Source organism: Heterodontus francisci, chromosome 40 (assembly GCF_036365525.1).
Source record: "Heterodontus francisci isolate sHetFra1 chromosome 40, sHetFra1.hap1, whole genome shotgun sequence".
Lineage (NCBI taxonomy): Eukaryota > Metazoa > Chordata > Chondrichthyes > Heterodontiformes > Heterodontidae > Heterodontus > Heterodontus francisci.
In genome coordinates, this window is record NC_090410.1 from 13743886 (window position 1) to 13766448 (window position 22563).

The 22563-nt window shown below is 46.5% G+C and overlaps 1 protein-coding gene across 1 annotated transcript in view; it reads right to left on the reverse strand.

Annotated features, from left to right (window-relative positions):
* Nucleotides 1–22563, reverse strand: part of LOC137353111 (cytochrome P450 2F2-like) — a 41350-nt gene that overhangs the window by 3706 nt on the left and 15081 nt on the right. Inside the window, exons 3-8 of the mRNA XM_068019107.1 lie at nt 21587–21736; nt 17960–18120; nt 14744–14920; nt 12927–13068; nt 6702–6889; nt 1489–1630 (exon numbers count right to left, since the gene is read on the reverse strand). Of these exons, the coding sequence (XP_067875208.1) occupies nt 1489–1630; nt 6702–6889; nt 12927–13068; nt 14744–14920; nt 17960–18120; nt 21587–21736 (960 nt within the window). The remainder of the gene's footprint in view (nt 1–1488; nt 1631–6701; nt 6890–12926; nt 13069–14743; nt 14921–17959; nt 18121–21586; nt 21737–22563) is intronic.

The following is a 22563-nucleotide window of genomic DNA, read 5'->3' on the forward strand; positions in this document are numbered from 1 at the left end:
CCACCCACAATCCCGCCATTCATTGCCCAACTTGCCCGTCATCGCAACAAGCAACCCGCCTTCCCACAGCCCTTTGGAAAGCCAGTTGATTGGCTGACTCTTGACTGTCGGTCAAACAACCTTTCTCCCCCATCTCCTATATTTTAATAACTGGTAAATAGACATGTTCAAAAGATGTTGCTATGACTTTTTTCCCAGGTCGTGTCCTAGAGATTAATCTTTAATTGCTGGATACTCTCGGATAATCCTGGATCATGGCAACCCTAGGTGGGAGTTCTATTGGCTCTTTGTTAGCCAGAGAGCCACAACAATCTGAGTTCATCAAAAAGTCTCACGAGGTGGTGGTGACATAGAAATTACAACATGGAGACAGGTTGTTCAGCCCAACCACTTCTTGTTGGTCCTTACCTTCTGCAGCAGCAGTAGATCTAATTCCACGTGCCAACCGCGTCCCTTTATCCCTGTTTCCAACCTATTCCTAAATGTTGATATAGGAGGAGGCTTTTAACCACCTCTCCCACCAAATGGGTAGACAGCTGAAATGCCAGGGTCCTTCCATCTACAATTTTAACTTGGTGTCCTGAGCAGGTGACAAGGACACCTGCCCAAAGCTGGCGGGACCTGCCTTACCTTCTCTTGTTGAGCCCTGATGATGTCATTGGGGTCCGATTGCTATTTTAAACCCAGACCAGTGGAGGGAAGCCATTGTGACTTTCTGTCCAGGCCAACCTAGGGAAGATGATCAGCACCAGGAAATTCCAATAGAGGGAAGGGTCTCTCCTGTGTTGGGATTAGGAGGAGCAGGAGCATCAAGATCGGCGCAAGCTTGGAGGGCCGAATGGCCTGTTCCTGTGCTGTACTGTTCTTTGTTCTTTGAGAGCTTCTTTGGGCCCCCATTAGGAACTTATAGGCTTCCCCCTGCTCTGGATGCCCCAACCTCAACCCCAACCACTTCCCGAATACGAGATTACCCTGTGGAGTGGCCCCAGGCCCCGATCCCACTGTCCACCTCGTGCTGGCGGGCAATTTTTCTGCCCTATTCCCATCAAGCTCCCACCAGGCAGGAAATGAGCAGCAGGATTTAAACTTGCTGCCACGGGGGCAGATGGCGTGTGAACACATCAGCACAGCTTCCCCATTGCCAGCAACCCCTGGCTCGAATTTTAAGGACCCGCCACCTCTGGACTCCCCCTGCCAGAGGAAATAGTTTCTCTCTATCTACCAAATCCTTTAATCATCTTAAACACACATGTGAAATCTTCAATTCTAACCCGTTCATTCCCAGGGCCTCAGTCTTGATTTTGTCCTCCAGGCTTTTGAAAAGCCAAGTTCGAGATGAATACATCACTACCTCCGTCATTGTCTCAGCTTCTCTCCTTATTCTTTTCAACCTTGTCGCCATCTTGCACCATGGATCTTGTCCCCTTCACCTCACTTTCGCAATTTAAATAAAAACACACACACACACAACATAAATATTGGTCAGACCTGCTGAAAATGGAATGAAGGCTTCATTTTCCTTCAATCGTCCTTTCTCATCCAGAAAACGATCCGGGTTGAATGATTCTGGACTCTCCCAACGACTGGAATCATACAGAACAGATGCGAGGAGGGGTATCACAATCATTCCCTAAAAAAATGCCACAGAGATTAAGATCAATGTAGCACCCATGTTCGGGCCTTTAAAGAAAGAAGGAACTTGCACTTATGTAGCATTGGGCATGACCTCCCAAAGCACAGCAATGAGCTATCAACCAAATAATCTGTTTAAATGATGATGACTGAGCTACAAATATTGCTCAGGACACAAAGAAGGACTCCCCAGTTCTTCTTTGAAGTGACATGGAATCTTCTGAGCCCAGTGGGTTTATCACACTGGATTTATCACACTGGGGCTATCACATGGGTGTTATCCTCCTGGGTTTGTCACAATGGGGATATCCCACTGGGTATATCACACTGGGTTCATACACTGGGGATATCCCACTGGGTATATCACACTGGATTTGTCACACTGGGGATATCCCACTGGGTATATCCTACTGGGGATATCACACTGGGAATATTCTAATGGGTTTATCACACTGGGTATAACACACTGGGTTTGTCACACTGGGGATATCCCACTGGGTATATCCTACTGGACTTTTCACACTGGGGATATCCCACTGGGTGTATCACACTGGGAATATTCTAATGGGCTTGTCACACTGGGGATATCCCACTGGGACTATCCCACAGGGTTTGTCACACTGGGGATATCCCACCACTGGATTTATCACAATGGAGATATCCCACTAGGATTGTCACACTGGGGATATCCTACTGGGTTTGTCACACTGGGGATATCCCACCACTGGATTTATCACAATGGAGGTATCCCACTAGGATTGTCACACTGGGGATATCCTACTGGGTTTGTCACACTGGGGATATCCCACCACTGGATTTATCACAATGGAGATATCCCACTAGGATTGTCACACTGGGGATATCCCGCTGGGTTTGTCACATTGGGGATATCCCACCACTGGATTTATCACAATGGAGATATCCCACTAGGATTGTCACACTGAGGATATCCCACTAGGATTGTCACACTGGGGATATCCTACTGGGTTTGTCACACTGGGGATATCCCACCACTGGATTTATCACAATGGAGATATCCCACGAGGATTGTCACACTGCGGATATCCCACTAGAATTGTCACACTGGGGATATCCCGCTGGGTTTGTCACATTGGGGATATCCCACCACTGGATTTATCACAATGGAGATATCCCACTAGGATTGTCACACTGGGGATATCCCACTAGGATTGTCACACTGGGGATATTCCACTGGGTTTGTCACACTGGGGATATCCTGCTGGGTTTGTCACACTGGGGATATCCCACTATGATTGTCACACTGGGGATATCCTGCTGGGTTTGTCACACTGGGGATATTCCACTGGGTTTGTCACACTGGGGCTATCCCGCTGGGTTTGTCACACTGGGGATATCCTGCTGGGTTTGTCACACTGGGGATATTCCACTGGGTTTGTCACACTGGGGATATCCCACTAGGATTGTCACACTGGGGCTATCCCGCTGGGTTTGTCACACTGGGGATATCCCACTAGGATTGTCACACTGGGGATATTCCACTGGGTTTGTCACACTGGGGATATCCCACTAGGATTGTCATACTGGGGATATCCTGCTGGGTTTGTCACACTGGGGATATTCCACTGGGTTTGTCACACTGGGGATATCCCACTAGGATTGTCACACTGGGGATATCCCACTGGGTTTGCCACACTGGGGATATCCCGCTTGGTTTGTCACACTGGGGATATTCCACTAGGATTGTCACACTGGGGATATCCCACTGGGTATATCCTACTGGGGATATCACACTGGGAATATTCTAATGGGTTTATCACACTGGGTATAACACACTGGGTTTGTCACACTGGGGATATCCCACTGGGTATATCCTACTGGGCTTTTCACACTGGGGATATCCCACTGGGTGTATCACACTGGGAATATTCTAATGGGCTTGTCACATTGGGGATATCCCACTGGGACTATCCTACAGGGGTTGTCACACTGGGGATATCCCACCACTGGATTTATCACAATGGAGATATCCCACTAGGATTGTCACACTGGGGATATCCTACTGGGTTTGTCACACTGGGGATATCCCACCACTGGATTTATCACAATGGAGGTATCCCACTAGGATTGTCACACTGGGGATATCCTACTGGGTTTGTCACACTGGGGATATCCCACCACTGGATTTATCACAATGGAGATATCCCACTAGGATTGTCATACTGGGGATATCCCGCTGGGTTTGTCACATTGGGGATATCCCACCACTGGATTTATCACAATGGAGATATCCCACTAGGATTGTCACACTGGGGATATCCTACTGGGTTTGTCACACTGGGGATATCCCACCACTGGATTTATCACAATGGAGATATCCCACGAGGATTGTCACACTGCGGATATCCCACTAGAATTGTCACACTGGGGATATCCCGCTGGGTTTGTCACATTGGGGATATCCCACCACTGGATTTATCACAATGGAGATATCCCACTAGGATTGTCACACTGGGGATATCCCACTAGGATTGTCACACTGGGGATATTCCACTGGGTTTGTCACACTGGGGATATCCTGCTGGGTTTGTCACACTGGGGATATCCCACTATGATTGTCACACTGGGGATATCCTGCTGGGTTTGTCACACTGGGGATATTCCACTGGGTTTGTCACACTGGGGATATCCCGCTGGGTTTGTCACACTGGGGATATCCTGCTGGGTTTGTCACACTGGGGATATTCCACTGGGTTTGTCACACTGGGGATATCCCACTAGGATTGTCACACTGGGGCTATCCCGCTGGGTTTGTCACACTGGGGATATCCCACTAGGATTGTCACACTGGGGATATTCCACTGGGTTTGTCACACTGGGGATATCCCACTAGGATTGTCATACTGGGGATATCCTGCTGGGTTTGTCACACTGGGGATATTCCACTGGGTTTGTCACACTGTGGATATCCCACTAGGATTGTCACACTGGGGATATCCCACTGGGTTTGCCACACTGGGGATATCCCGCTTGGTTTGTCACACTGGGGATATTCCACTAGGATTGTCACACTGGGGATATCCCACTAGGATTGTCACACTGGGGATATTCCACTGGGTTTGTCACACTGGGGATATCCTGCTGGGTTTGTCACACTGGGGATATCCCACTATGATTGTCACACTGGGGATATCCTACTGGGGTTGTCACACTGGGGATATCCTGCTGGATTTGTCACACTGGGGATATCCTGCTGGGTTTGTCACACTGGGGATATTCCACTGGGTTTGTCACACTGGGGATATCCCACTAGGTTTGTCACACTGGGGCTATCCCACTGGGTTTGTCACACTGGGGATATCCCACTAGGATTGTCACACTGGGGATATCCTGCTGGGTTTGTCACACTGGGGATATTCCACTAGGTTTGTCACACTGGGGATATCCCGCTGGGTTTGTCACACTGGGGATATCCTGCTGGGTTTGTCACACTGGGGATATTCCACTGGGTTTGTCACACTGGGGATATCCCACTAGGTTTGTCACACTGGGGCTATCCCACTGGGTTTGTCACACTGGGGATATCCCACTAGGATTGTCACACTGGGGATATCCTGCTGGGTTTGTCACACTGGGGATATTCCACTGGGTTTGTCACACTGGGGATATTCCACTGGGTTTGTCACACTGGGGCTATCCCGCTGGGTTTGTCACACTGGGGATATCCTGCTGGGTTTGTCACACTGAGGATATTCCACTGGGTTTGTCACACTGGGGATATCCCACTAGGATTGTCACACTGGGGCTATCCCGCTGGGTTTGTCACACTGGGGATATCCCACTAGGATTGTCACACTGGGGATATTCCACTGGGTTTGTCACACTGGGGATATCCCACTAGGATTGTCATACTGGGGATATCCTGCTGGGTTTGTCACACTGGGGATATTCCACTGGGTTTGTCACACTGGGGATATCCCACTAGGATTGTCACACTGGGGATATCCCACTGGGTTTGCCACACTGGGGATATTCCACTAGGATTGTCACACTGGGGATATCCCACTAGGATTGTCACACTGGAGATATTCTACTGGGTTTGTCACACTGGGGATATCCTGCTGGGTTTGTCACACTGGGGATATCCCACTATGATTGTCACACTGGGGATATCCCACTGGGTTTGTCACACTGGGGATATCCTGCTGGGTTTGTCACACTGGGGATATTCCACTGGGTTTGTCACACTGGGGATATCCCGCTGGGTTTGTCACACTGGGGATATCCCACTGGGTTTGTCACACTGGGGATATTCCACTGGGTTTGTCACACTGGGGATATCCCGCTGGGTTTGTCACACTGGCGATATCCTGCTGGGTTTGTCACACTGGGGATATTCCACTGGGTTTGTCACACTGGGGATATCCCACTAGGTTTGTCACACTGGGGATATCCCACTGGGTTTGTCACACTGGGGATATCCCACTAGGATTGTCACACTGGGGATATCCTGCTGGGTTTGTCACACTGGGGATATTCCACTGGGTTTGTCACACTGGGGATATCCCACTAGGATTGTCATACTGGGGATATCCTGCTGGGTTTGTCACACTGGGGATATTCCACTGGGTTTGTCACACTGGGGATATCCCACTAGGATTGTCACACTGGGGATATTCCACTAGGATTGTCACACTGGGGATATCCCGCTGGGTTTATCACACTGGGGATATTCCACTGGGTTTGTCACACTGGGGATATCCTGCTGGGTTTGTCACACTGGGGATATTCCACTGCGTTTGTCACACTGGGGATATCCCACTTGGATTGTCACACTGGGGATATCCTGCTGGGTTTGTCACACTGGGGATATTCCACTGGGATTGTCACACTGGAGATATCCAACAGGATTTCCCACATTGCAATATCTCATTGGGTTTGCCACTAAGGGTCATGTGATTGAGTAAGTTATCCCACAAGACTCTCCAAACCCTAGTCATTTGCCTAGAAATGAGAGAATACAGATACAGGTGGCTACAGAAAGCGTCAGGCAATAAGAAACAAAAAGCTCAATAAATTAGATGTGTTACCTTTGGAATCATGAATCCTCTGAACTCAGTGTCTCTTGTCACGGTGTGCGGGAGATTTAACGGGATAATATTGGAGAATCGCTGGACCTCACAGATAACTGCATTGGTGTAAGGCATCTTGTCTCTGTCTTCAATAGTCGGTGTGCAGTCAGTCCCAATCACCTCATCAATCTCACTTTGAATTTTTTCTGTAAAAGTACAATTGCCTTCAGCGTAGTAAAGGGCTGCAGGGGGTACAAGATTGAGGGGCTGTAGATGGGGCAAAGAGTGCAGGATTGGGGGAATTGTAGATGGAGAGTAGGGAGTGCAAGTGGGGAGCTGTAGACCAGGCAGAGGGTGTGGGATTAAGGGTCTGCTGACAGGGTACAGGCTGCAGAATTGAGGAGCTGTAAATGGGAGCAGTGAGTGCTGGCTCAAGGGCAGAGGGGTTGGGAGGATGCATCTATTTAAACTTTTTTTCTATTGCCAGGAGTCAAACTAACCCCTGAGTCTGGATCTGCGAACTATCACTTATTACGGGTGATAAGATTTTGAAAATGTTTTGTCTTCTCGACCTTTAAGTATGTTTTCAAGATCTGCCTCCCTTACTAATAGCAAAAGTCATTCACTTACCGGTAAGTGACCCATTTCACACACATACACACTAGGAATCTTCCCCTCACATAGGGACAGAACAGTGCCACATAATAGACCTGTTAGCAAAATTAAAGCCCATGGGATTAAGAGGCAGTGGCTGCCTGCATGCGAAACCGGCTAAGGGACAGACAGCAGAGAGTAATAGTGAATAGTTGTTTTTCACACTGGAGGGAAGTGTACGTGGCGTCCCCCAGGGATTGATATTAGGGTCAATGCTCTTTTTGATATATATTAATGACCCCGTAGTTGGGTACATGGGGCATAATTTCAAAGTTTGCAGATGACACGAATCTCAGAAATGTAGTAAACGGTGAGGAGGATAGTAACAGACATCAGGAGGATGTAGACTGGAGAAATGGGCAGACACAGGGCAAGTGCAGTTTAATGCAGAAAAGTGTGAAGTGATGCATTTTGGTGGGAAGAATGAGAAGGAGCTATATGAGCGAAATGGTACAATTTTAAAGCAGGTGCAGGAACAGAGAGATCTATGGGTGTCTGTACACAAATCGTTGAAGGTAGAAGGACAAGTTGAGAAGGCTGTTAAAAAGCATAAGGGATCCATGGCTTTATAAATAGAAGCATAGGGTACAAATGCAAGGGAATTATGTTGAATCTTTATAAAACATTGTTTGGGCCCCAGCTGGAGCACTGTGTCCATCTCTGGACAACATGCTTTAGGAAGGATATAAAGTCCTCAGTGAGGCAATTTACTAGAAAGGTGAGAAGGGTGAGTATTGGGACAAATTGGGTAACTCTTTAAAAAAACCCTCACAGGCATGATGGGCTGAATGGCCTCCTTCCGTGCTGTATCATTTTATGATTTTATGAACCTCATAGGTAAACACAGAGCATCAAGCCCATCAACATGGACCAATCAGGTAGCTTGGAAGGATGGACAGAAGCCTGTCAGAGCCAATTAGTTGGGGTGTGGAATAAAAACAGGAAGTGCTGGAAATACTCAACAGGTCTGGCAGCATCTGTATGGAGAGAAACAGAGTTAACATTTCAGGCCAGTGACCTTTCATCAGAACTGGCAAAGGTTAGAAATGTAATAGGTTTGAAGCAAGTGAAGAGGGGTGGGGGTGGGAGAAGAGAACAAAAGGGAAGGGGGTATGAAAGGGTAAAGGGCAGGAGAGATTAAACAAGGTGGAAAGAGACAAACGGAAATCCCGTCGGAGAGAAGAGCAGAACTTCTTCAAGGTAGGAAGAGAAGTGGCAGCGAATTAAACCCTAAAATAAAAGCAAAATACTGCGGATGTTGGAAATCTGAAATAAAAACAGAAAGTGCTGGAAATACTCAGCAGGTCTGGCAGTATCTGTGAAGAGAGAAGCAGTTAACATTTCAGGTCAGTGACCTTTCGTTAGAACTGGGAAAAGTTAGAGATGCAACAGGTTATAAGCAGGTGTAGAAGCAGGGAAAAGCAGGTGGGGGAGAACAAAATGGAAGGTTTGTGATAGGGCGGAAAGCAGGCATTGTTGAAATCAGTATTCTGTTACTTTAATTACTGAGCAGTGCTGTATATCTTTGCAGTTATCTCAACTTCTGCTATGGCAGTTGTAAAAACTATTGCAATTTGACACATCAGAATGAACAGTGCAGAAGTGTATACGGTCTCACCATCTGCAGTAAAACCACATGTGAAAAGAGACGTGTCCTAAGTTAAGAGTAATTTATTTTTAAACACTATTTTGGGTCCAATTCTGCAACATATTGTAAAGCAAAATGCAATGGGCACCAACTCATGCAGACTCAAGTAAAAGAAATAATTGATGCCGGAGTGAAATAGTTTGATTACGGGGCATAATAATAAAAGCAAAATACTGCAGATGCTGGAAATCTGAAATAAAAACAGAAAGTGCTGGAAATATTCAGCAGGTCAGGCAGCATCAGTGGAGAGAGAAACAGAGTTAACTTTTCAGGTCTGTGACCTTTCATCAGAACCTTTTATCTCAGCGACCTGCTGAGTATTTCCAACACTTTCTGTTTTTATTACAGGGCGTGTCAGGAACAGACATTGTCACAACAAAATAAGAATCTATAATGGCAGTACTCAATTTTTGTCTGTCCGGACAATTTTGATTGGTCAGTTTAAGGGGCGCATCTGTTGCTGGGTTTATTTGGCGGGCAGTGCCTGGCGCACGCAGAGGCACATGGGGCACGTGGAGGCCTGGAGTGTGCGACACACGTGCGGCTGCCAATGGCAGGTGGTGGCAGTGACAGGGTGGGGGTGTTGGTGGAGAGAATAAAGAGCAGAAGATGCCCAACAACAACAGGGGGTGGGGTGGGGGGAGGGGGGAGTTGGTGGTGTAGTGGTAATGTCACTGGACTAATACTCCAGAGCCCAGGCTAATGCAGGACATGGGTTCAAATCCCACCATAGCAGATGGTGAAATTTGAATTCAATTAATAAATCTGGAATTAAAAAGCTACCCTAATGATGACCATTGTCCATTATTGTAAAAACCCATCTGGTTCACGAATGTCCTTTAGGGAAGGAAATCTGCCATCCTTACCTGGTCTGGCCTACAAGTGACTGCAGACCCACAGCAATGTGGTTGACTCTTAAAATGCCCTCTGAAATGGCCGAGCAAGCCACTCAGTTCAAGGGCAATTAGGAATGGGAAATAAATGCCCACATCCCACAAACGAATAAAAAAAAAATTACCCTGGTTCGAGAGATTGCTTGCACGAGGAATGGGAATGGCATGGGAGAGGTGGATAAGATGATGGAATTGGTTAAGTGTGGCAAAATGGCAGGGACAATTATTTGATACAACTTTCTATTCTAAAGCTATTCTTTGTGCTAAAAATGAAGATTCACTAGATTTGAATGAAAATGTTTTCGAAAAGCTGTTAGTTGAATTAAAAGAATAATCAGCTGTTTCTACACAGTCTAACTCCAATAGGCATGTCACCGCACAAACCCAGACTCAAGGAAGGAGCAGTGATAATGTTGCTACGAAACTTGAATCCTACACAAGGACTTTGTCATGGAACATGGTTGGTAGTTAGGCAGCTGTTTTCTTTAGTGATAGAAGCTGAAATTCTAACAGGCAGATTGCAAGGACATAGAGTGTCTGTTCCTCGTATAATATTGAGACCATCAGATGTAAAGCTACCTTTTCAACTCAGGAGAAAACTGTTGCCAATTAGACTTTCATATTCTATGATTATGAACAAGTTACAAGGCCAGACTTGACAAACTTTGTAGCTATATTCCTAGGCCTGTTTTTACACGTGGACAGCATTATGTCGCTTTTTCCAGAGCGAGAAGTTTTGATTCTGTTAAAGTCTTTGGCGAAAGAATAACTAGATATCCTGTAGGTAAAAAAGTACTGTTGCAATAAAGATACTAACTTGAGTGTGAATGGTTTGTGGATTTCTGCTAGTTACATTACAATTACAATTGGCACAATGAGCATGTACTGGTGGTATAGTGTCACAAAGTGTCCATGTCATTGTGTGTAGTAGTGTCACAGTGTTTCACTATCATTGTATACAGTGGTGTCGCAGTACGTCTTTAGTTGTGTACCGTAATGTCTTGGTGTGTCTCGGAAACATGGCGGACAATTTGCGCGTAGCAAAGTTCCACAAACAACAATGTAAGATCCTGAGGGGTCGTGACAGGGTGGATGCTGAAGGGATGTTTCCCCTTGTGCAAAGGACTAGAACTAGGGGACGCAGTATAAAAATAAGCGGTCTCCCATTTAAGATGGAGATGAGGTGAAATTTTCTCTCTCAGAGGGTTGTGACTGTTTGGAACTCTCTTCCCCAGAGAGTGGTGGAGGCAGGGTCATTGAATATTCTTAAAGCAGAGGTAGAAAAATTCTTGACTAACAAGGGAGTCAAAGGGTATTGGGGGTAGGTGGGAAAGTGGAGTTGAGGCCACAATCAGATCAGCCATGATCTTATTAAATGGTGGAGCAGGCTTGAAGGGGCCGAGTGGCCTACTCCTGCTCCTAATTCGTATGTGATAATGACCAGGCCATCTTTCTTAGAGATGTCATTTGAGGGATAAATATTGACCAGGACACAGAGGTGAATTCCCCTGCTCTTCTTCCAATAATGGCATGGGATCTTTTACGTTCATCTGAGAGGAAAGATGGGGTTATCCCATCCAAAAGACAGCACCCACTCGCTGAAGTGGCAGCATAGAGTATGAGAAGTCTCTGGAGTGGGACTTGAAGCTACAAGCTGCTAACTCAGAGGTGAGAGTGCTACCTGTTTGTGTCTGAAGTTCTGTTAATGGATGAGAAATACCTGGTAGTTCAAGATAATAAGGGGACAGGTGTTGGGTGTCGATTATTTAAGTGCATTCAAGTGTGTATATATAAAGAACAGCAGCCAGCACTGGCTGTGGGTGTTGTTTGGACAGCAGAAGTAATCTCTGTGGCAAGCAATAAACAATCTCCACCAAATCATTCTAGTCTTAGTTTCAGAGCATGACTGGACCCCCCCTTTTTTTTTAGTTTTACTTGTTTTTTTTAATTTCATTTTATTTTAGTTTGTTTCATCATTACACTTTTTTTTTAACCATGTACCTGCCCACTTTTTTCTTATGTTTTGCTTTTGGCGAGGGCTTTCATTATTCTGTCATTTAACACCCTCTCTGCACTAACGCTTTGTACTTCACTACGCCATTACCACACTCTTTGTCTTTGCTTTTGCCCCATGACCTCCTTGTCAGTTACCCTCTGTGACCCTCTGTCCTATTTGTTCTCTTTTGCCCCACCCCCACTTTATTTGCATAAAACTATTACATTTCTAATCTTTGCCAGTTTTGATGAAAGGTCACTGACCTGAAACGTTAACTTTGCTTCTCTCTCCACAGATGCTGCCAGACCTGCTGAGTATTTCCAGCACTTTTTGGTTGTATTATCCTAGTCTTAGCATATTCTTCATAAAGAGTTTAACACTACCCACTGAGCCATATCTCACGCTGCTCGGTGGTGTTGGCTGATGGATGCTGAAAGAATTCGCTGCTCTCCTTTGAATAGTGACATGAGATCTTTCACATTCACCTGAACCGGTTGGAGCACAGTTGCAGTTTAACGTCTCATCCAAAAGCCGGCACCTCCAACAGTGCAGCCCTCCTGCAATACTGCATGAAAATGTCAAACTAGATTATGTGCTCAAGTCACGAGCCCTGGGTTTAGTTGGAGCCGCGGGGTAAATTTGAAGCTGGTGGGGCGAGCTGCAGGCTTGACATGAGGCCCCTAGGTCAATTTAACTCCTGGGTCTCATTGAAACATGTTAGGGCTGACTCCCGCCCAGCACCAGCTTATTACATAAGCCTTTTCTCTATGGTACCAGTGAGCCAACTAACAAGGGAGAAGTTTGTCATAGACCTTTTTTAAAGGGGACTTTTTTAAACGAAAAGCTTCCTATTGCTTGGAAGCAGACTTTTTGTTGGCCAAAACAGTATCAGAATAGCTATTAAGATAGGGCAAAGCCCATTACTAAACGGAATGCAGGACTTCATTGTTGATACAGCTGCATCTTTATTGCCATGAGTCCAGGGCACTTCTGGAATGTGCAAGAAGCACAGTTAACGAGCACAGAATGACTTTGCCGTTGGTCGTACCTACCCTGGACCTCTGGATGCTTCAGGAATAGCAGGAGCCCCCATCGCATGGTGGAGCTGGTGGTATCAGTCCCAGCGAGGAATATGTTAAATGTGGACAGCAGAAGGTTCTCATCGTTGAATTCAGATCTGGGGTTGCCTTTCTCCTGCAAAGAAAAGAAAAGGATAGCAGCTTTGAGTTATCACATTGTTGGCACGTTCTGCCTGACTGACAGTGCACAAGATGGGCATCACAGCCGAACAAAAAACACAAGACCACTTTTCAAACAGCAATCACTACTTAACAACCAGGTCTGGGTCATCCTTGGTGTTGTTCTCGGTCCCTGACCAGGGGGGCATGAGGGTCAACGATCGCGTCCCTCCAGCCTCTTGGGCAGAGATCGCCTCATTCTGCTCTATATATGCTGCCCATTGAGCTATTGCTGTCTTATCCTGGTGAAACCTATAGTTTACTGTAATAAGAGAGGTCATAGTTTTAGGATAAAGGGGTAGCAGATTTTAAACAGAGATGGGGAGAAATTACTTGCCTCAAAGGGTCGCGAGTCTGTGGAATTCACTACCCCAGAGTGCGGTGGATGCCGGGACGTTGAGTGAATTTAAGGAGGAGATAGACAGATTTTTAATTAGTAATGGGTTGAAGGGTTCTGGAGAACGGGCAGGAAAGTGGAGTTGAGGCCGAGATGAGATCAGCCATGATCGTATTGAATGTCGGAGCAGGCCCGAGGGGCTGAATTGCCTACTCCTGCTCCTAGTTCTTATGTTCTTTTAACATAATTCTGAAAGAGCTTGCATTTATATAGCACCTTTCCCGTCCTCAAGATGTCCCAAAGAGCTCCACAGCCAATGAAGTAATTTCAAAGCATAGTGACTGCTGTTACGTGGGCAAACAAAGCAGCCTATTTGAGCACAGCAAGATCCCAAAAAACAGTAAATCAGATAGATGACCAGTTAAATGTATTTTTTATTATTGGAGCTGGTAACTGGGGGATAAATGTTGGATGCATGAACAGGAGAACATTCCTGCTCTTCTTTGAATAGCGACATGGGATCCATTGCGTCAACCGTTTTTTAAAACTTATTCGTGGGATAAGGGCGTCATTGGCATGGCCAAAATTTATTGCCCATCCCCAGTTGTCCCTTGAGAAGGTGATGGTGGGAGCCTTCTTCTTGAACTGCTGCAGTCTCTATGCCGTGAAGGTTTGCCCACCGTGCAGTTTGTCATTTGATACAATGGAATGGTTTACTAGACCATTTCAGAGGACATTTAAGATTGCAAGAACATACAAACAAAAAGAAAATATGGGGTAATATTAACCCGAATGATTGGATGGGAAACCCACAGGATCGGATAAAATGCCAGCTCTACACTCCTCCCCTGTAGTTCAATATTGAGATCAAAATCAGATAGAGTGTAAAACCCGGAGTGTACCCGATGCCATTATTTTCTCAATGGATGAGTTAGGAACATAGGAAATAGGAGCAGGAGTAGGCCATTCAGCCCCTCTGACATAGGACAATCCTGCCATCCCAGGAATCAGTCTGGTGAACCTTTGTTGCAGTCCCTCTATGGCAAGTATATCCTTCCTTAGGTTAAAACTTTCCTCACAGGTCACAAGCTAATTGAACCAATGCTCATCTTCTACCTTGAATCAATATTCCTTCATGCCCCAAGATATCCAACAATGACTCTCTTATTTCAATTGCTTTGATTGAGTAAGAATTTAGTGAGCAGGTTTAGTAACCCATTCCAACCGTTCAAAACCCAGAGATTCCCTTAAAGGTCAACACTGACAGAAACTTGTTCAAAACCTTTTCACAAACCTCCTCCATTTTGGTGAGGAAACTCGTGGTGAAATCCTGGGGCCTGCCTTTGATGTGCGTGTCTTTGTGATTTTGGATCATTTCCCTCAGGAAACTTTTTATTTTAGCCGCATTTTCGAAAAGCCTGTTGTGAGGGCCCGGGAGGTGATCCAAAACATTTGGAAGCAAGTCATACAGCTGTAGGAAGGAACACAACAGGTGGTTAACGACTTGAGTCAGGGTGGGAAGGGTGGTTTTCTGTGAAGGGGTGGGGGGGGGGGTGGGGGGGGGGGAGAGTCAGGGGTCAAATAGCGAGAGATTAGATTATTACCCGTCACGGAATTTATATTGTATTTTTCACAACCTAGGATGTCCCAAAGTGCTTTACAGCCAATGAAGTGTATTTTCTGAAGAGTAGCTACTGCTGTATTGTAGCGAACACCTTAGTTAATTTTATACACAGCAAGGTCCTAACAAACAGCAATGAGATAATGACCAGAACATCTGTTTAAGCTGATGGTTAAATATTGACCAGGACACCAGGGTGAGCTCCCATGCTCTTCTTCCAATAGTGCCATGGGATTGTTTACATCTACCTGAGAGGCCAGGTAGGGCCTCTGGATGAACGTCTCATCTGCAAGACACGTAATCAAGTCTCCGAAGTGGGGTTTGAAATCATGACTATTGGACTCAGGGGTCAACAGTGCTACCCAACGAGCCACAACTGATACCGAAATGAACTGTGTCGGTGGGGTGGGGGGGGCACTGAGCTGTATTGACCTGGATGACCCCAGGTTGTTGTGCTGGGTTGGCTGACCTCAGCCAGTCTACAATGGTTAGGCTTCAGTGTGACTCCAGTAGCCTTGATGCCCCAAATGGTGGAGAAAGTGACCACTTGCTGTCGAGGTTTGCACTAGACCCTTGACGAGGAATCCTATCCCAATATATGTCACCGTAGTGGAGCGTGTAAAAGGCTAGATGAGAAAACCAGGAGGAAATGGGAGCATTAGCAAAAAAAAAAATGAGTCTGTCACATCCACAGGAGTGTTTATGATCATGGGGAGGTGGGGTGGGGGGGAGCTGTCAGTCTGAGTCGGGATTGGCATCGATTTCTTACCCCCTCCCACAAATACTTAGTTCAGTTCCACTCCTACCCAGGTCTGGTTCCTAACGTACTGGGCCCAGTTCTCTTCCCTTCTGCATGCTACTCTCTACTGTAAGTTGGAACATAAGAATTAGGAGCAGGAGTAGATCATGCGGCCCCTCGAGCCTAGTCCGCCATTTAAGAAGAGCATGGTTGATCTTCAACTCAACTCCACTTTTCTGCCCTAGCCCTGTATCCCTCGATTCCCTGAGAGCTCAGAAAACTATTGATCCCAGCCTTGAATATACTCAATGACTGAGCATCCACAGGGCTCTGAGGTACAGAATCCCAAAGATTCACAACCCTCTCTGAGTGAAAAAAAAACATCTCCTTATCTCAGTCCGAAATGGCTGACTCCTTATCCTGAGACTCTGACCCTTAGTTCTGGACTCTCCAACCAGGGGAAAACAGCCTCTCAGCATCTACCCTGTCAGAGCCCCCTCAGAATCTTATACGTTTCAATGAGATCACCTCTTATTCTTCTAAACTCCAGAGAATAAGGTCTATTCTACTTGATCTCTCCACATCTCTCACCCCAGGAATCAATCTAGCACAGGAGTCAAGGCATGAATTCCTGTGTTCATGAGAATTTCCATCTACAGCATGTGGTGGCCTTCGCACTAGGAGCAGAGGGGAAAGGAGCATCTTGGGATAGAGGTGATCTGTGCTAAATTTTCTCGGCAAACGCTAGTTCTTTAACTAGGCTCCCACATCGTGACGTCATTATGAAAGGACGATGGTTGCCACACCTGGTTACCATTGAGACCTTGTTAGGGTGCCACAGGTGATTCAGGTTGGGAACCACGGCAATGGGAGAATGAGTCATTAAACAGTGAGACGTGCTGGGGCAACCTGAGGCTGGGAGCTGAGGCACAGGTATGGGAGCATGCCTGAGCAAAGTCTTGACCTAGTGGCTGAATAATGTAAACCTGTACCACACGTGTGTAGAATGCAACTTAGATTATTTGAAGAAACTGAGAGAATGTGGGGACAGTGCACCCCAGCTAAGGTACTCAACCCACCTTGTGCACCACCTCCCTCCCCGCCACCCCCCCCCACCCCCACTACCCCCAACAGGCTCCGCTTGGTGGGTGTGACGGTTGGGTAGGTCGTTGCTACAGTGTCATAGTCCCAGCTCCAGCCCACGGTCCCTTCAATTGTCGATTCCCCAATAGTGTGAGGTCAGTAAGTTTACCCCAATAGTGCAGGTAATAAGCAGCATGTGCACTATGTAGAATGTAGGTGGGCTGATTTCCCTGATCAAATGCTCTGGAAAGGAGCAGCAGCCATGCTTACACATAAAACATATAGAGAGCAATTGCAGACCATATGGAGAAATCCTATAGAACATAAAGAAGTTTCCCATAGAACATATAGAGAACTCCTATAGAACATAAAGAAGTTTCCCATTGAACATATAGAGAACTCTTACAAAAACAGAGGACTCTCACAGAACATATAGAGAACACCTATAGAACATATAGCAGACTCCTATATAACATATAGAGAACTCTCACAGAACATATAGAGGACTCCTATAGAACGTACAGAGAACAAATATAGAACTCTCACAGAAATGTAGAGAACGTTCCCATGGAACATATAGGAAACACATGAGATGTAGAGAGAACCCTCACATAGAACAGATTTAGAGAATTTAGGCACAGAATGTTTTGTGAAGTCTTTACATTTTTTACAATGAAAGAATCTGCAGTTATTGTGTTCACCCTCAGGCAATGATAGAGGAAGGTGTTATGAGGGCGAAAATATTTGAGTGCTGTAGGCTGAACTGAAACTTGATTTGATATACTTTGGGCTCAGAGTGCCCACCGACTCTTCATTCATTCTGTTTGATGTCACGTGCACCAGTGAATTAAGAACCAAAATTATTTACGTGTGTTGAAAATGTGGGTGAGTTCTGGTTGGGGAGTGGTAGGTGAGTGCGCTAGAACAAGGGGTCACCCTCAGATTGGGAGTGAGTTCAAAGGTCAGAGTTTATTGGCAGGTCACAAAACAAAAAGAAACTCAGGTATTGTTGAGCAACAGACAGGTGAAGACAAAGGGGGAGGAAACAGTGACTACGATGGACCTACCTGCCCCCAGGGGCTGCTAATGACTCTCATGTTTTCTGTAATCATATCCAGTAGGGTGAGCAGCTTTGTATCTGTGTAATCGAACCGGTTTCCAAAGACAACGGCACACATTATGTTAGCTGTAGCACAGGTGAGCTGAAACGTGGGGTCAAAGGGCAACTCTGGTGAGATAACAAGGAACAGCAAAGTGTGACTTGGTTAGTGGACCATCATGAGCGGGGCAAGGGAGAGCGGGTAAGGCTTATTTTTAAGCGAGGGGGAGGGTTAATAGTGTAAAACAAGCCACCTTGGATTGGCTGACAGTGTAAAACAACTGACATCTGATTGGCTGATAGCGTAAAGCAGGTGGCACCAGATTGGCAAATAGTGTAAAACAGGTCACATCGGATTGGTCAAACGTGTAAAAGAGGCCACATCGGATTGGCCGACAGTGTAAAAGCAGGTGTCATCTGATTGGCTGACAGTATAAAACAGGTGACAGTCATCCATTATAACCCTGCCCACATTTCCTTCCCATTCGGCTCTTTCAAAGAGCTGGCATCAGCACAATAGGCTGAATGGCCTGCTTCTGTCATGTATGATTCCATGATATCGCTCACTTTACATTTAATGTTAAAATAACCTCTGTCATGTTTGCTTCTAGCATAATAATTTTAAATACTTTTAGCAGTAATCTCCTAAAAGTTCTCCTGAGATTCAGGATAAAGCATTTCTGTGTAAGGGTGTGTAACAATGAGAATAGAGTGCAATCATCACAGTCAAAGCCCAGGCCTTTTTAAAATTCATTTCATGGGATATGGGTGTCGCTGGCTAGGCCAACATTTATTGCCCATTCCTAATTGCCCTTGAGAAGGTGGTGGTGAGCTGCCTTCTTGAAGAGCTGCAGTGCGGCTGGTGTAGGCACACCCACAGTGCTGTTAGAGAGGGAGTTCCAGGATTTTGATCCAGTGACAGTGAAGGAACGGTGATATAGTTCCAAATCAGGATGGTGTGTGGTTTGGACGGGAACTTGCCTATGGTGGTGTTCCCATGCATCTGCTGCCCTTGTCCTTCTAGGTGGTAGAGATCACGGGTTTGGAAGGTGCAGCCGAAGGAGCCTTGGTGAGTTGCTGCAGTTCATCTTGTAGATGATACACACTGCTGCCACTGTGCGTCGGTAGTGGGGGGAGTGAATGTTGAAGGTGGTGGATGGGATAATCAAGTGGGCTGCTTTGTCCTGGATGGGGTCGAGCTTCCTGCACTCATCCAAGCAAATGGAGAGTATTCCATCACACTCCTGACTTGTGCCTTGTAGATGGTGGACAGGATTTTGGGAGGCAGGAGGTGGGTTACTCACTGCAGAATTCCCAGCCTGTGACTTACTCTTGTAGCCACAGTATTTATGTGGCTGTTCCAGTTCAGTTTCTGGTCAATGGTAATCCCCATGATGTTGATAGAGGTGGATTCAGCAATGATAATGCCATTAAACATCAAGGGGAGATGGTTAGATTCTCTACCTTGTAGGAGATGGTCATTGCCTGGCACTTGTGTGGCTCGAATGTTACTTGCCACTTATCAGCCCAAGCCTGTTTGTTGTCCAGGTCTTGCTGCATCTGGACATGGGCTGCTTCAGTATCTGAGGAGTCGTGAATGGTACTGAACATTGTGCAATAATCAGTGAACATCCCTATTTCTGACCCTTTGATGGAGAGAAGGTCATTGATGAGGCCAAGGACACTACCCTGAGGAACTCCTGCTGCAATGTCCTGGGACTAAGATGATTGACCTTCAACAACCACAACTATCTTCCTTTGTGCTAGGTATGACTCCAACCAGTGGAGAGTTTTCCCCCTGATTTCCTTTGCCTTCAACTTGGCTAGGGCTCCTTGATGCCACAATTGGTGAAATTTTGCATTGATGTCAAGGGCAGTTACTCTTACCTCACCTCTTGAGTTCAGCTCTTTTGGACCAAGGCTGTAGTGAGGTCAGGAGCCGTGTGGCCCTGGTGGAACCCTAAGTGAGCAGGTTTTTGCTGTTTAAGTGCTGCTTGATAACACTGTCAATGGCACCTTCCATCACTTTGCTGATATCAAGAGTAGACTGAAGAGGCAGTAATTGGCCGGGTTGGATTTGTCCTGCTTTTTGAGGTAATTGTAAGTGTGTAATTCACAATTTTTAGAACTGAGACCAGCCCTTTGCAAACCTGTTGTAATGAGAAAGAAGCTGGCACCTTGTTTATTCTGGCCTTCCTTAACAGGTCTTGGTCAAGAACTGCCTGCTGTTGATTAACAAGGGCGTGTATTTATCAAAGGTTCGGCTCTTTGAATTACAGTCAGCAACAATATGAGGGAATTTAGCCAAAAAAAACCTAAAAAAAATTTTGCAACCCTTGGCTTGTGGAAAAGAATTTCACATAAACCTTACTTATATCACATTCACAGTTCACCCCAAGTACAATGGGGGGTAAGTCCGGAGATAGAGCAAAACAAAAGGTGGGCAGCCTATTTAATATCATTCCTCATTGATATTTCCATTGAGTTCAACTACCTGTCCAATTATCAGTAGCTTATTCAAATTTGGGGGGAAATCACAGTTGAGCCTCTGAGTCTCAGAAGCTTGTGGGGTCAAGCCCCACTCCAGAGACCTGGCTGGAACTCAGGTAAGCATTTAGGGCCTCGCCAGGGACAATTGGCCGGGCCCTGACGAGGCTTTACCAGGCAGGGTTCTTGGTGTCTTTGCTGTCCAGCCACGGTGGTGGGAGGTGGCCCTTAAGTGGCAGTTAATTGCCCCCCCCCCCCCCCCCACCTCCCACTCAATTTTACACCAGCCCCACCCACGCCCCCCCGCGACCAGCCTGCTCGTTGGGGGCCGTAAAGTTCCGGCCATGAGCACTTAATCCAGGCTGACGCTCCCAGTGCTGTACTGCGGGAATACTGAACTGTTGGAGGTGCTGAGATGTTAAACTGATGTCCAATTTGATCGGTGTGAAAGATCCCACTGTGCTATTTTGAGTTCTCCCCAGTGTCCTGGCGAATAGTCATCCCTCAACCAATATTACTAATCACAGATGATCTGGCCTTTGATGTTTGTGGAATCTTGCTGTGTGTAAATTGGCTGCCCTGTTTCCTACACTACAACAGTGACTACACTACAAAAGCAAATCCATTGGCTGTAAAACACTTTAGGAAGTCCCGAGGTTGGAAAAGGCACTATATAAATGCAGGTTTTGCCTTTCTTTCCAATATCTGTCTAAGTGGCGGTAGGGCTGGAACTTATTCTCCTCCTGGCCATCATTGCTGTGCAGCGACATATACTGCCAAGCCTGAGGCCTTGATGACAGTGCCCTCCCTGGTGGAATATCCCCATTGTGCACTCACTCTGTGGGTCTACACGCGAAGACTGGTCACTTTGGGGGAAACTGTACCCCATAAAACAGAGTCAGGAGAGAATGGGAGGAAATTTGCGGACATGGCGTGGAAATACATGGAAAGTGGCTGATCTATCAGAGTCTTAGTGAGTCCCAGGGTTTCTACACTCCCACTTTATTTGAGCTCCATTGCCAACCTTGATGCCACAGGTTGCAGGTCGAGTGTTGAGTGTATTTGGTGTTCAGTGACACTCTGCCCTGATCTTAGAGGAGCCACTAACCTTTGGTCTTTCTGAAGACCTCCACCAGGCACTCGGCCTCTTGCCGGATGAAATCCTCCAGCGTCTTGGTCCCCTTCCCGAAGTTTCTCAGGGTCATGGTGGCGAAGTGGCGAAGCTGGCGTGAGCGGTGACCGTTGCTGCTGGCGATTCCTGCGGGACGAGAGGGCAGAGAGAGAGAGAGAAGGAGAGCGGCGTATGATCCAGAGAGCCTCACTTTGCGTTGTTAAAAAGTGGGAGGAGGCCACAAATCTCCGAGGGGATTCTCCCACTCCTCCGCCGTCACTTCAGCGGAATCAGCCGATCTTTCTGGGGGTTCTGCGGCCCCTTTGTTGGCCTTACAGTGCCCAAGCGGGAGAATCTGTGCACCAATCCCTCCCCCCGCCCCCAGCCCGTGCTTTGCACCAGCTTGTTCCAACTCCAGCTGCACCTGAATCAGGGTCTAAATGGAGCTGGGTGTTTGGACAGATTGAAGGTCAAGGAGATTTGTGTCAGCCTCTGATCTTTCACCTTTGAGAACTGAGTTAAAAATCGGCTCTACAAAAGGCACAGTTTGGCAAATTCACTTGCGGGGGGGGGGGGGTGTTGCAAATGTGGTAAACCTAGAATTACATAGAATTTACAGCACAGAAACAGGCCATTCGGCCCAACTGATCTGTGCTGGAGTTTTTATGGAGGTTCCACACAAGTCTCCTCCCACTCTATCGCACGCAACCAACATAGCCATCTATTCCTTTCTCCCTCATGTACTTTATACAGTTTCCTCTTAAATGCCACACTGGGTGGGTGGGTGGATGAAGTTCTGAGGCTTGCATTCTGCATTCAGTTGGGATACACCTCACCTGGGAGCACAATATGTTGATTGAGATTAATGCTAGCAGGAAACAGACATGTTGCAAGAATGTGCCCTAAGCTAAAGATTGTACATTCCAACATTCACAGCTCAGCGACTTTAACAGCAGGACAACTTTAGCGGCCAC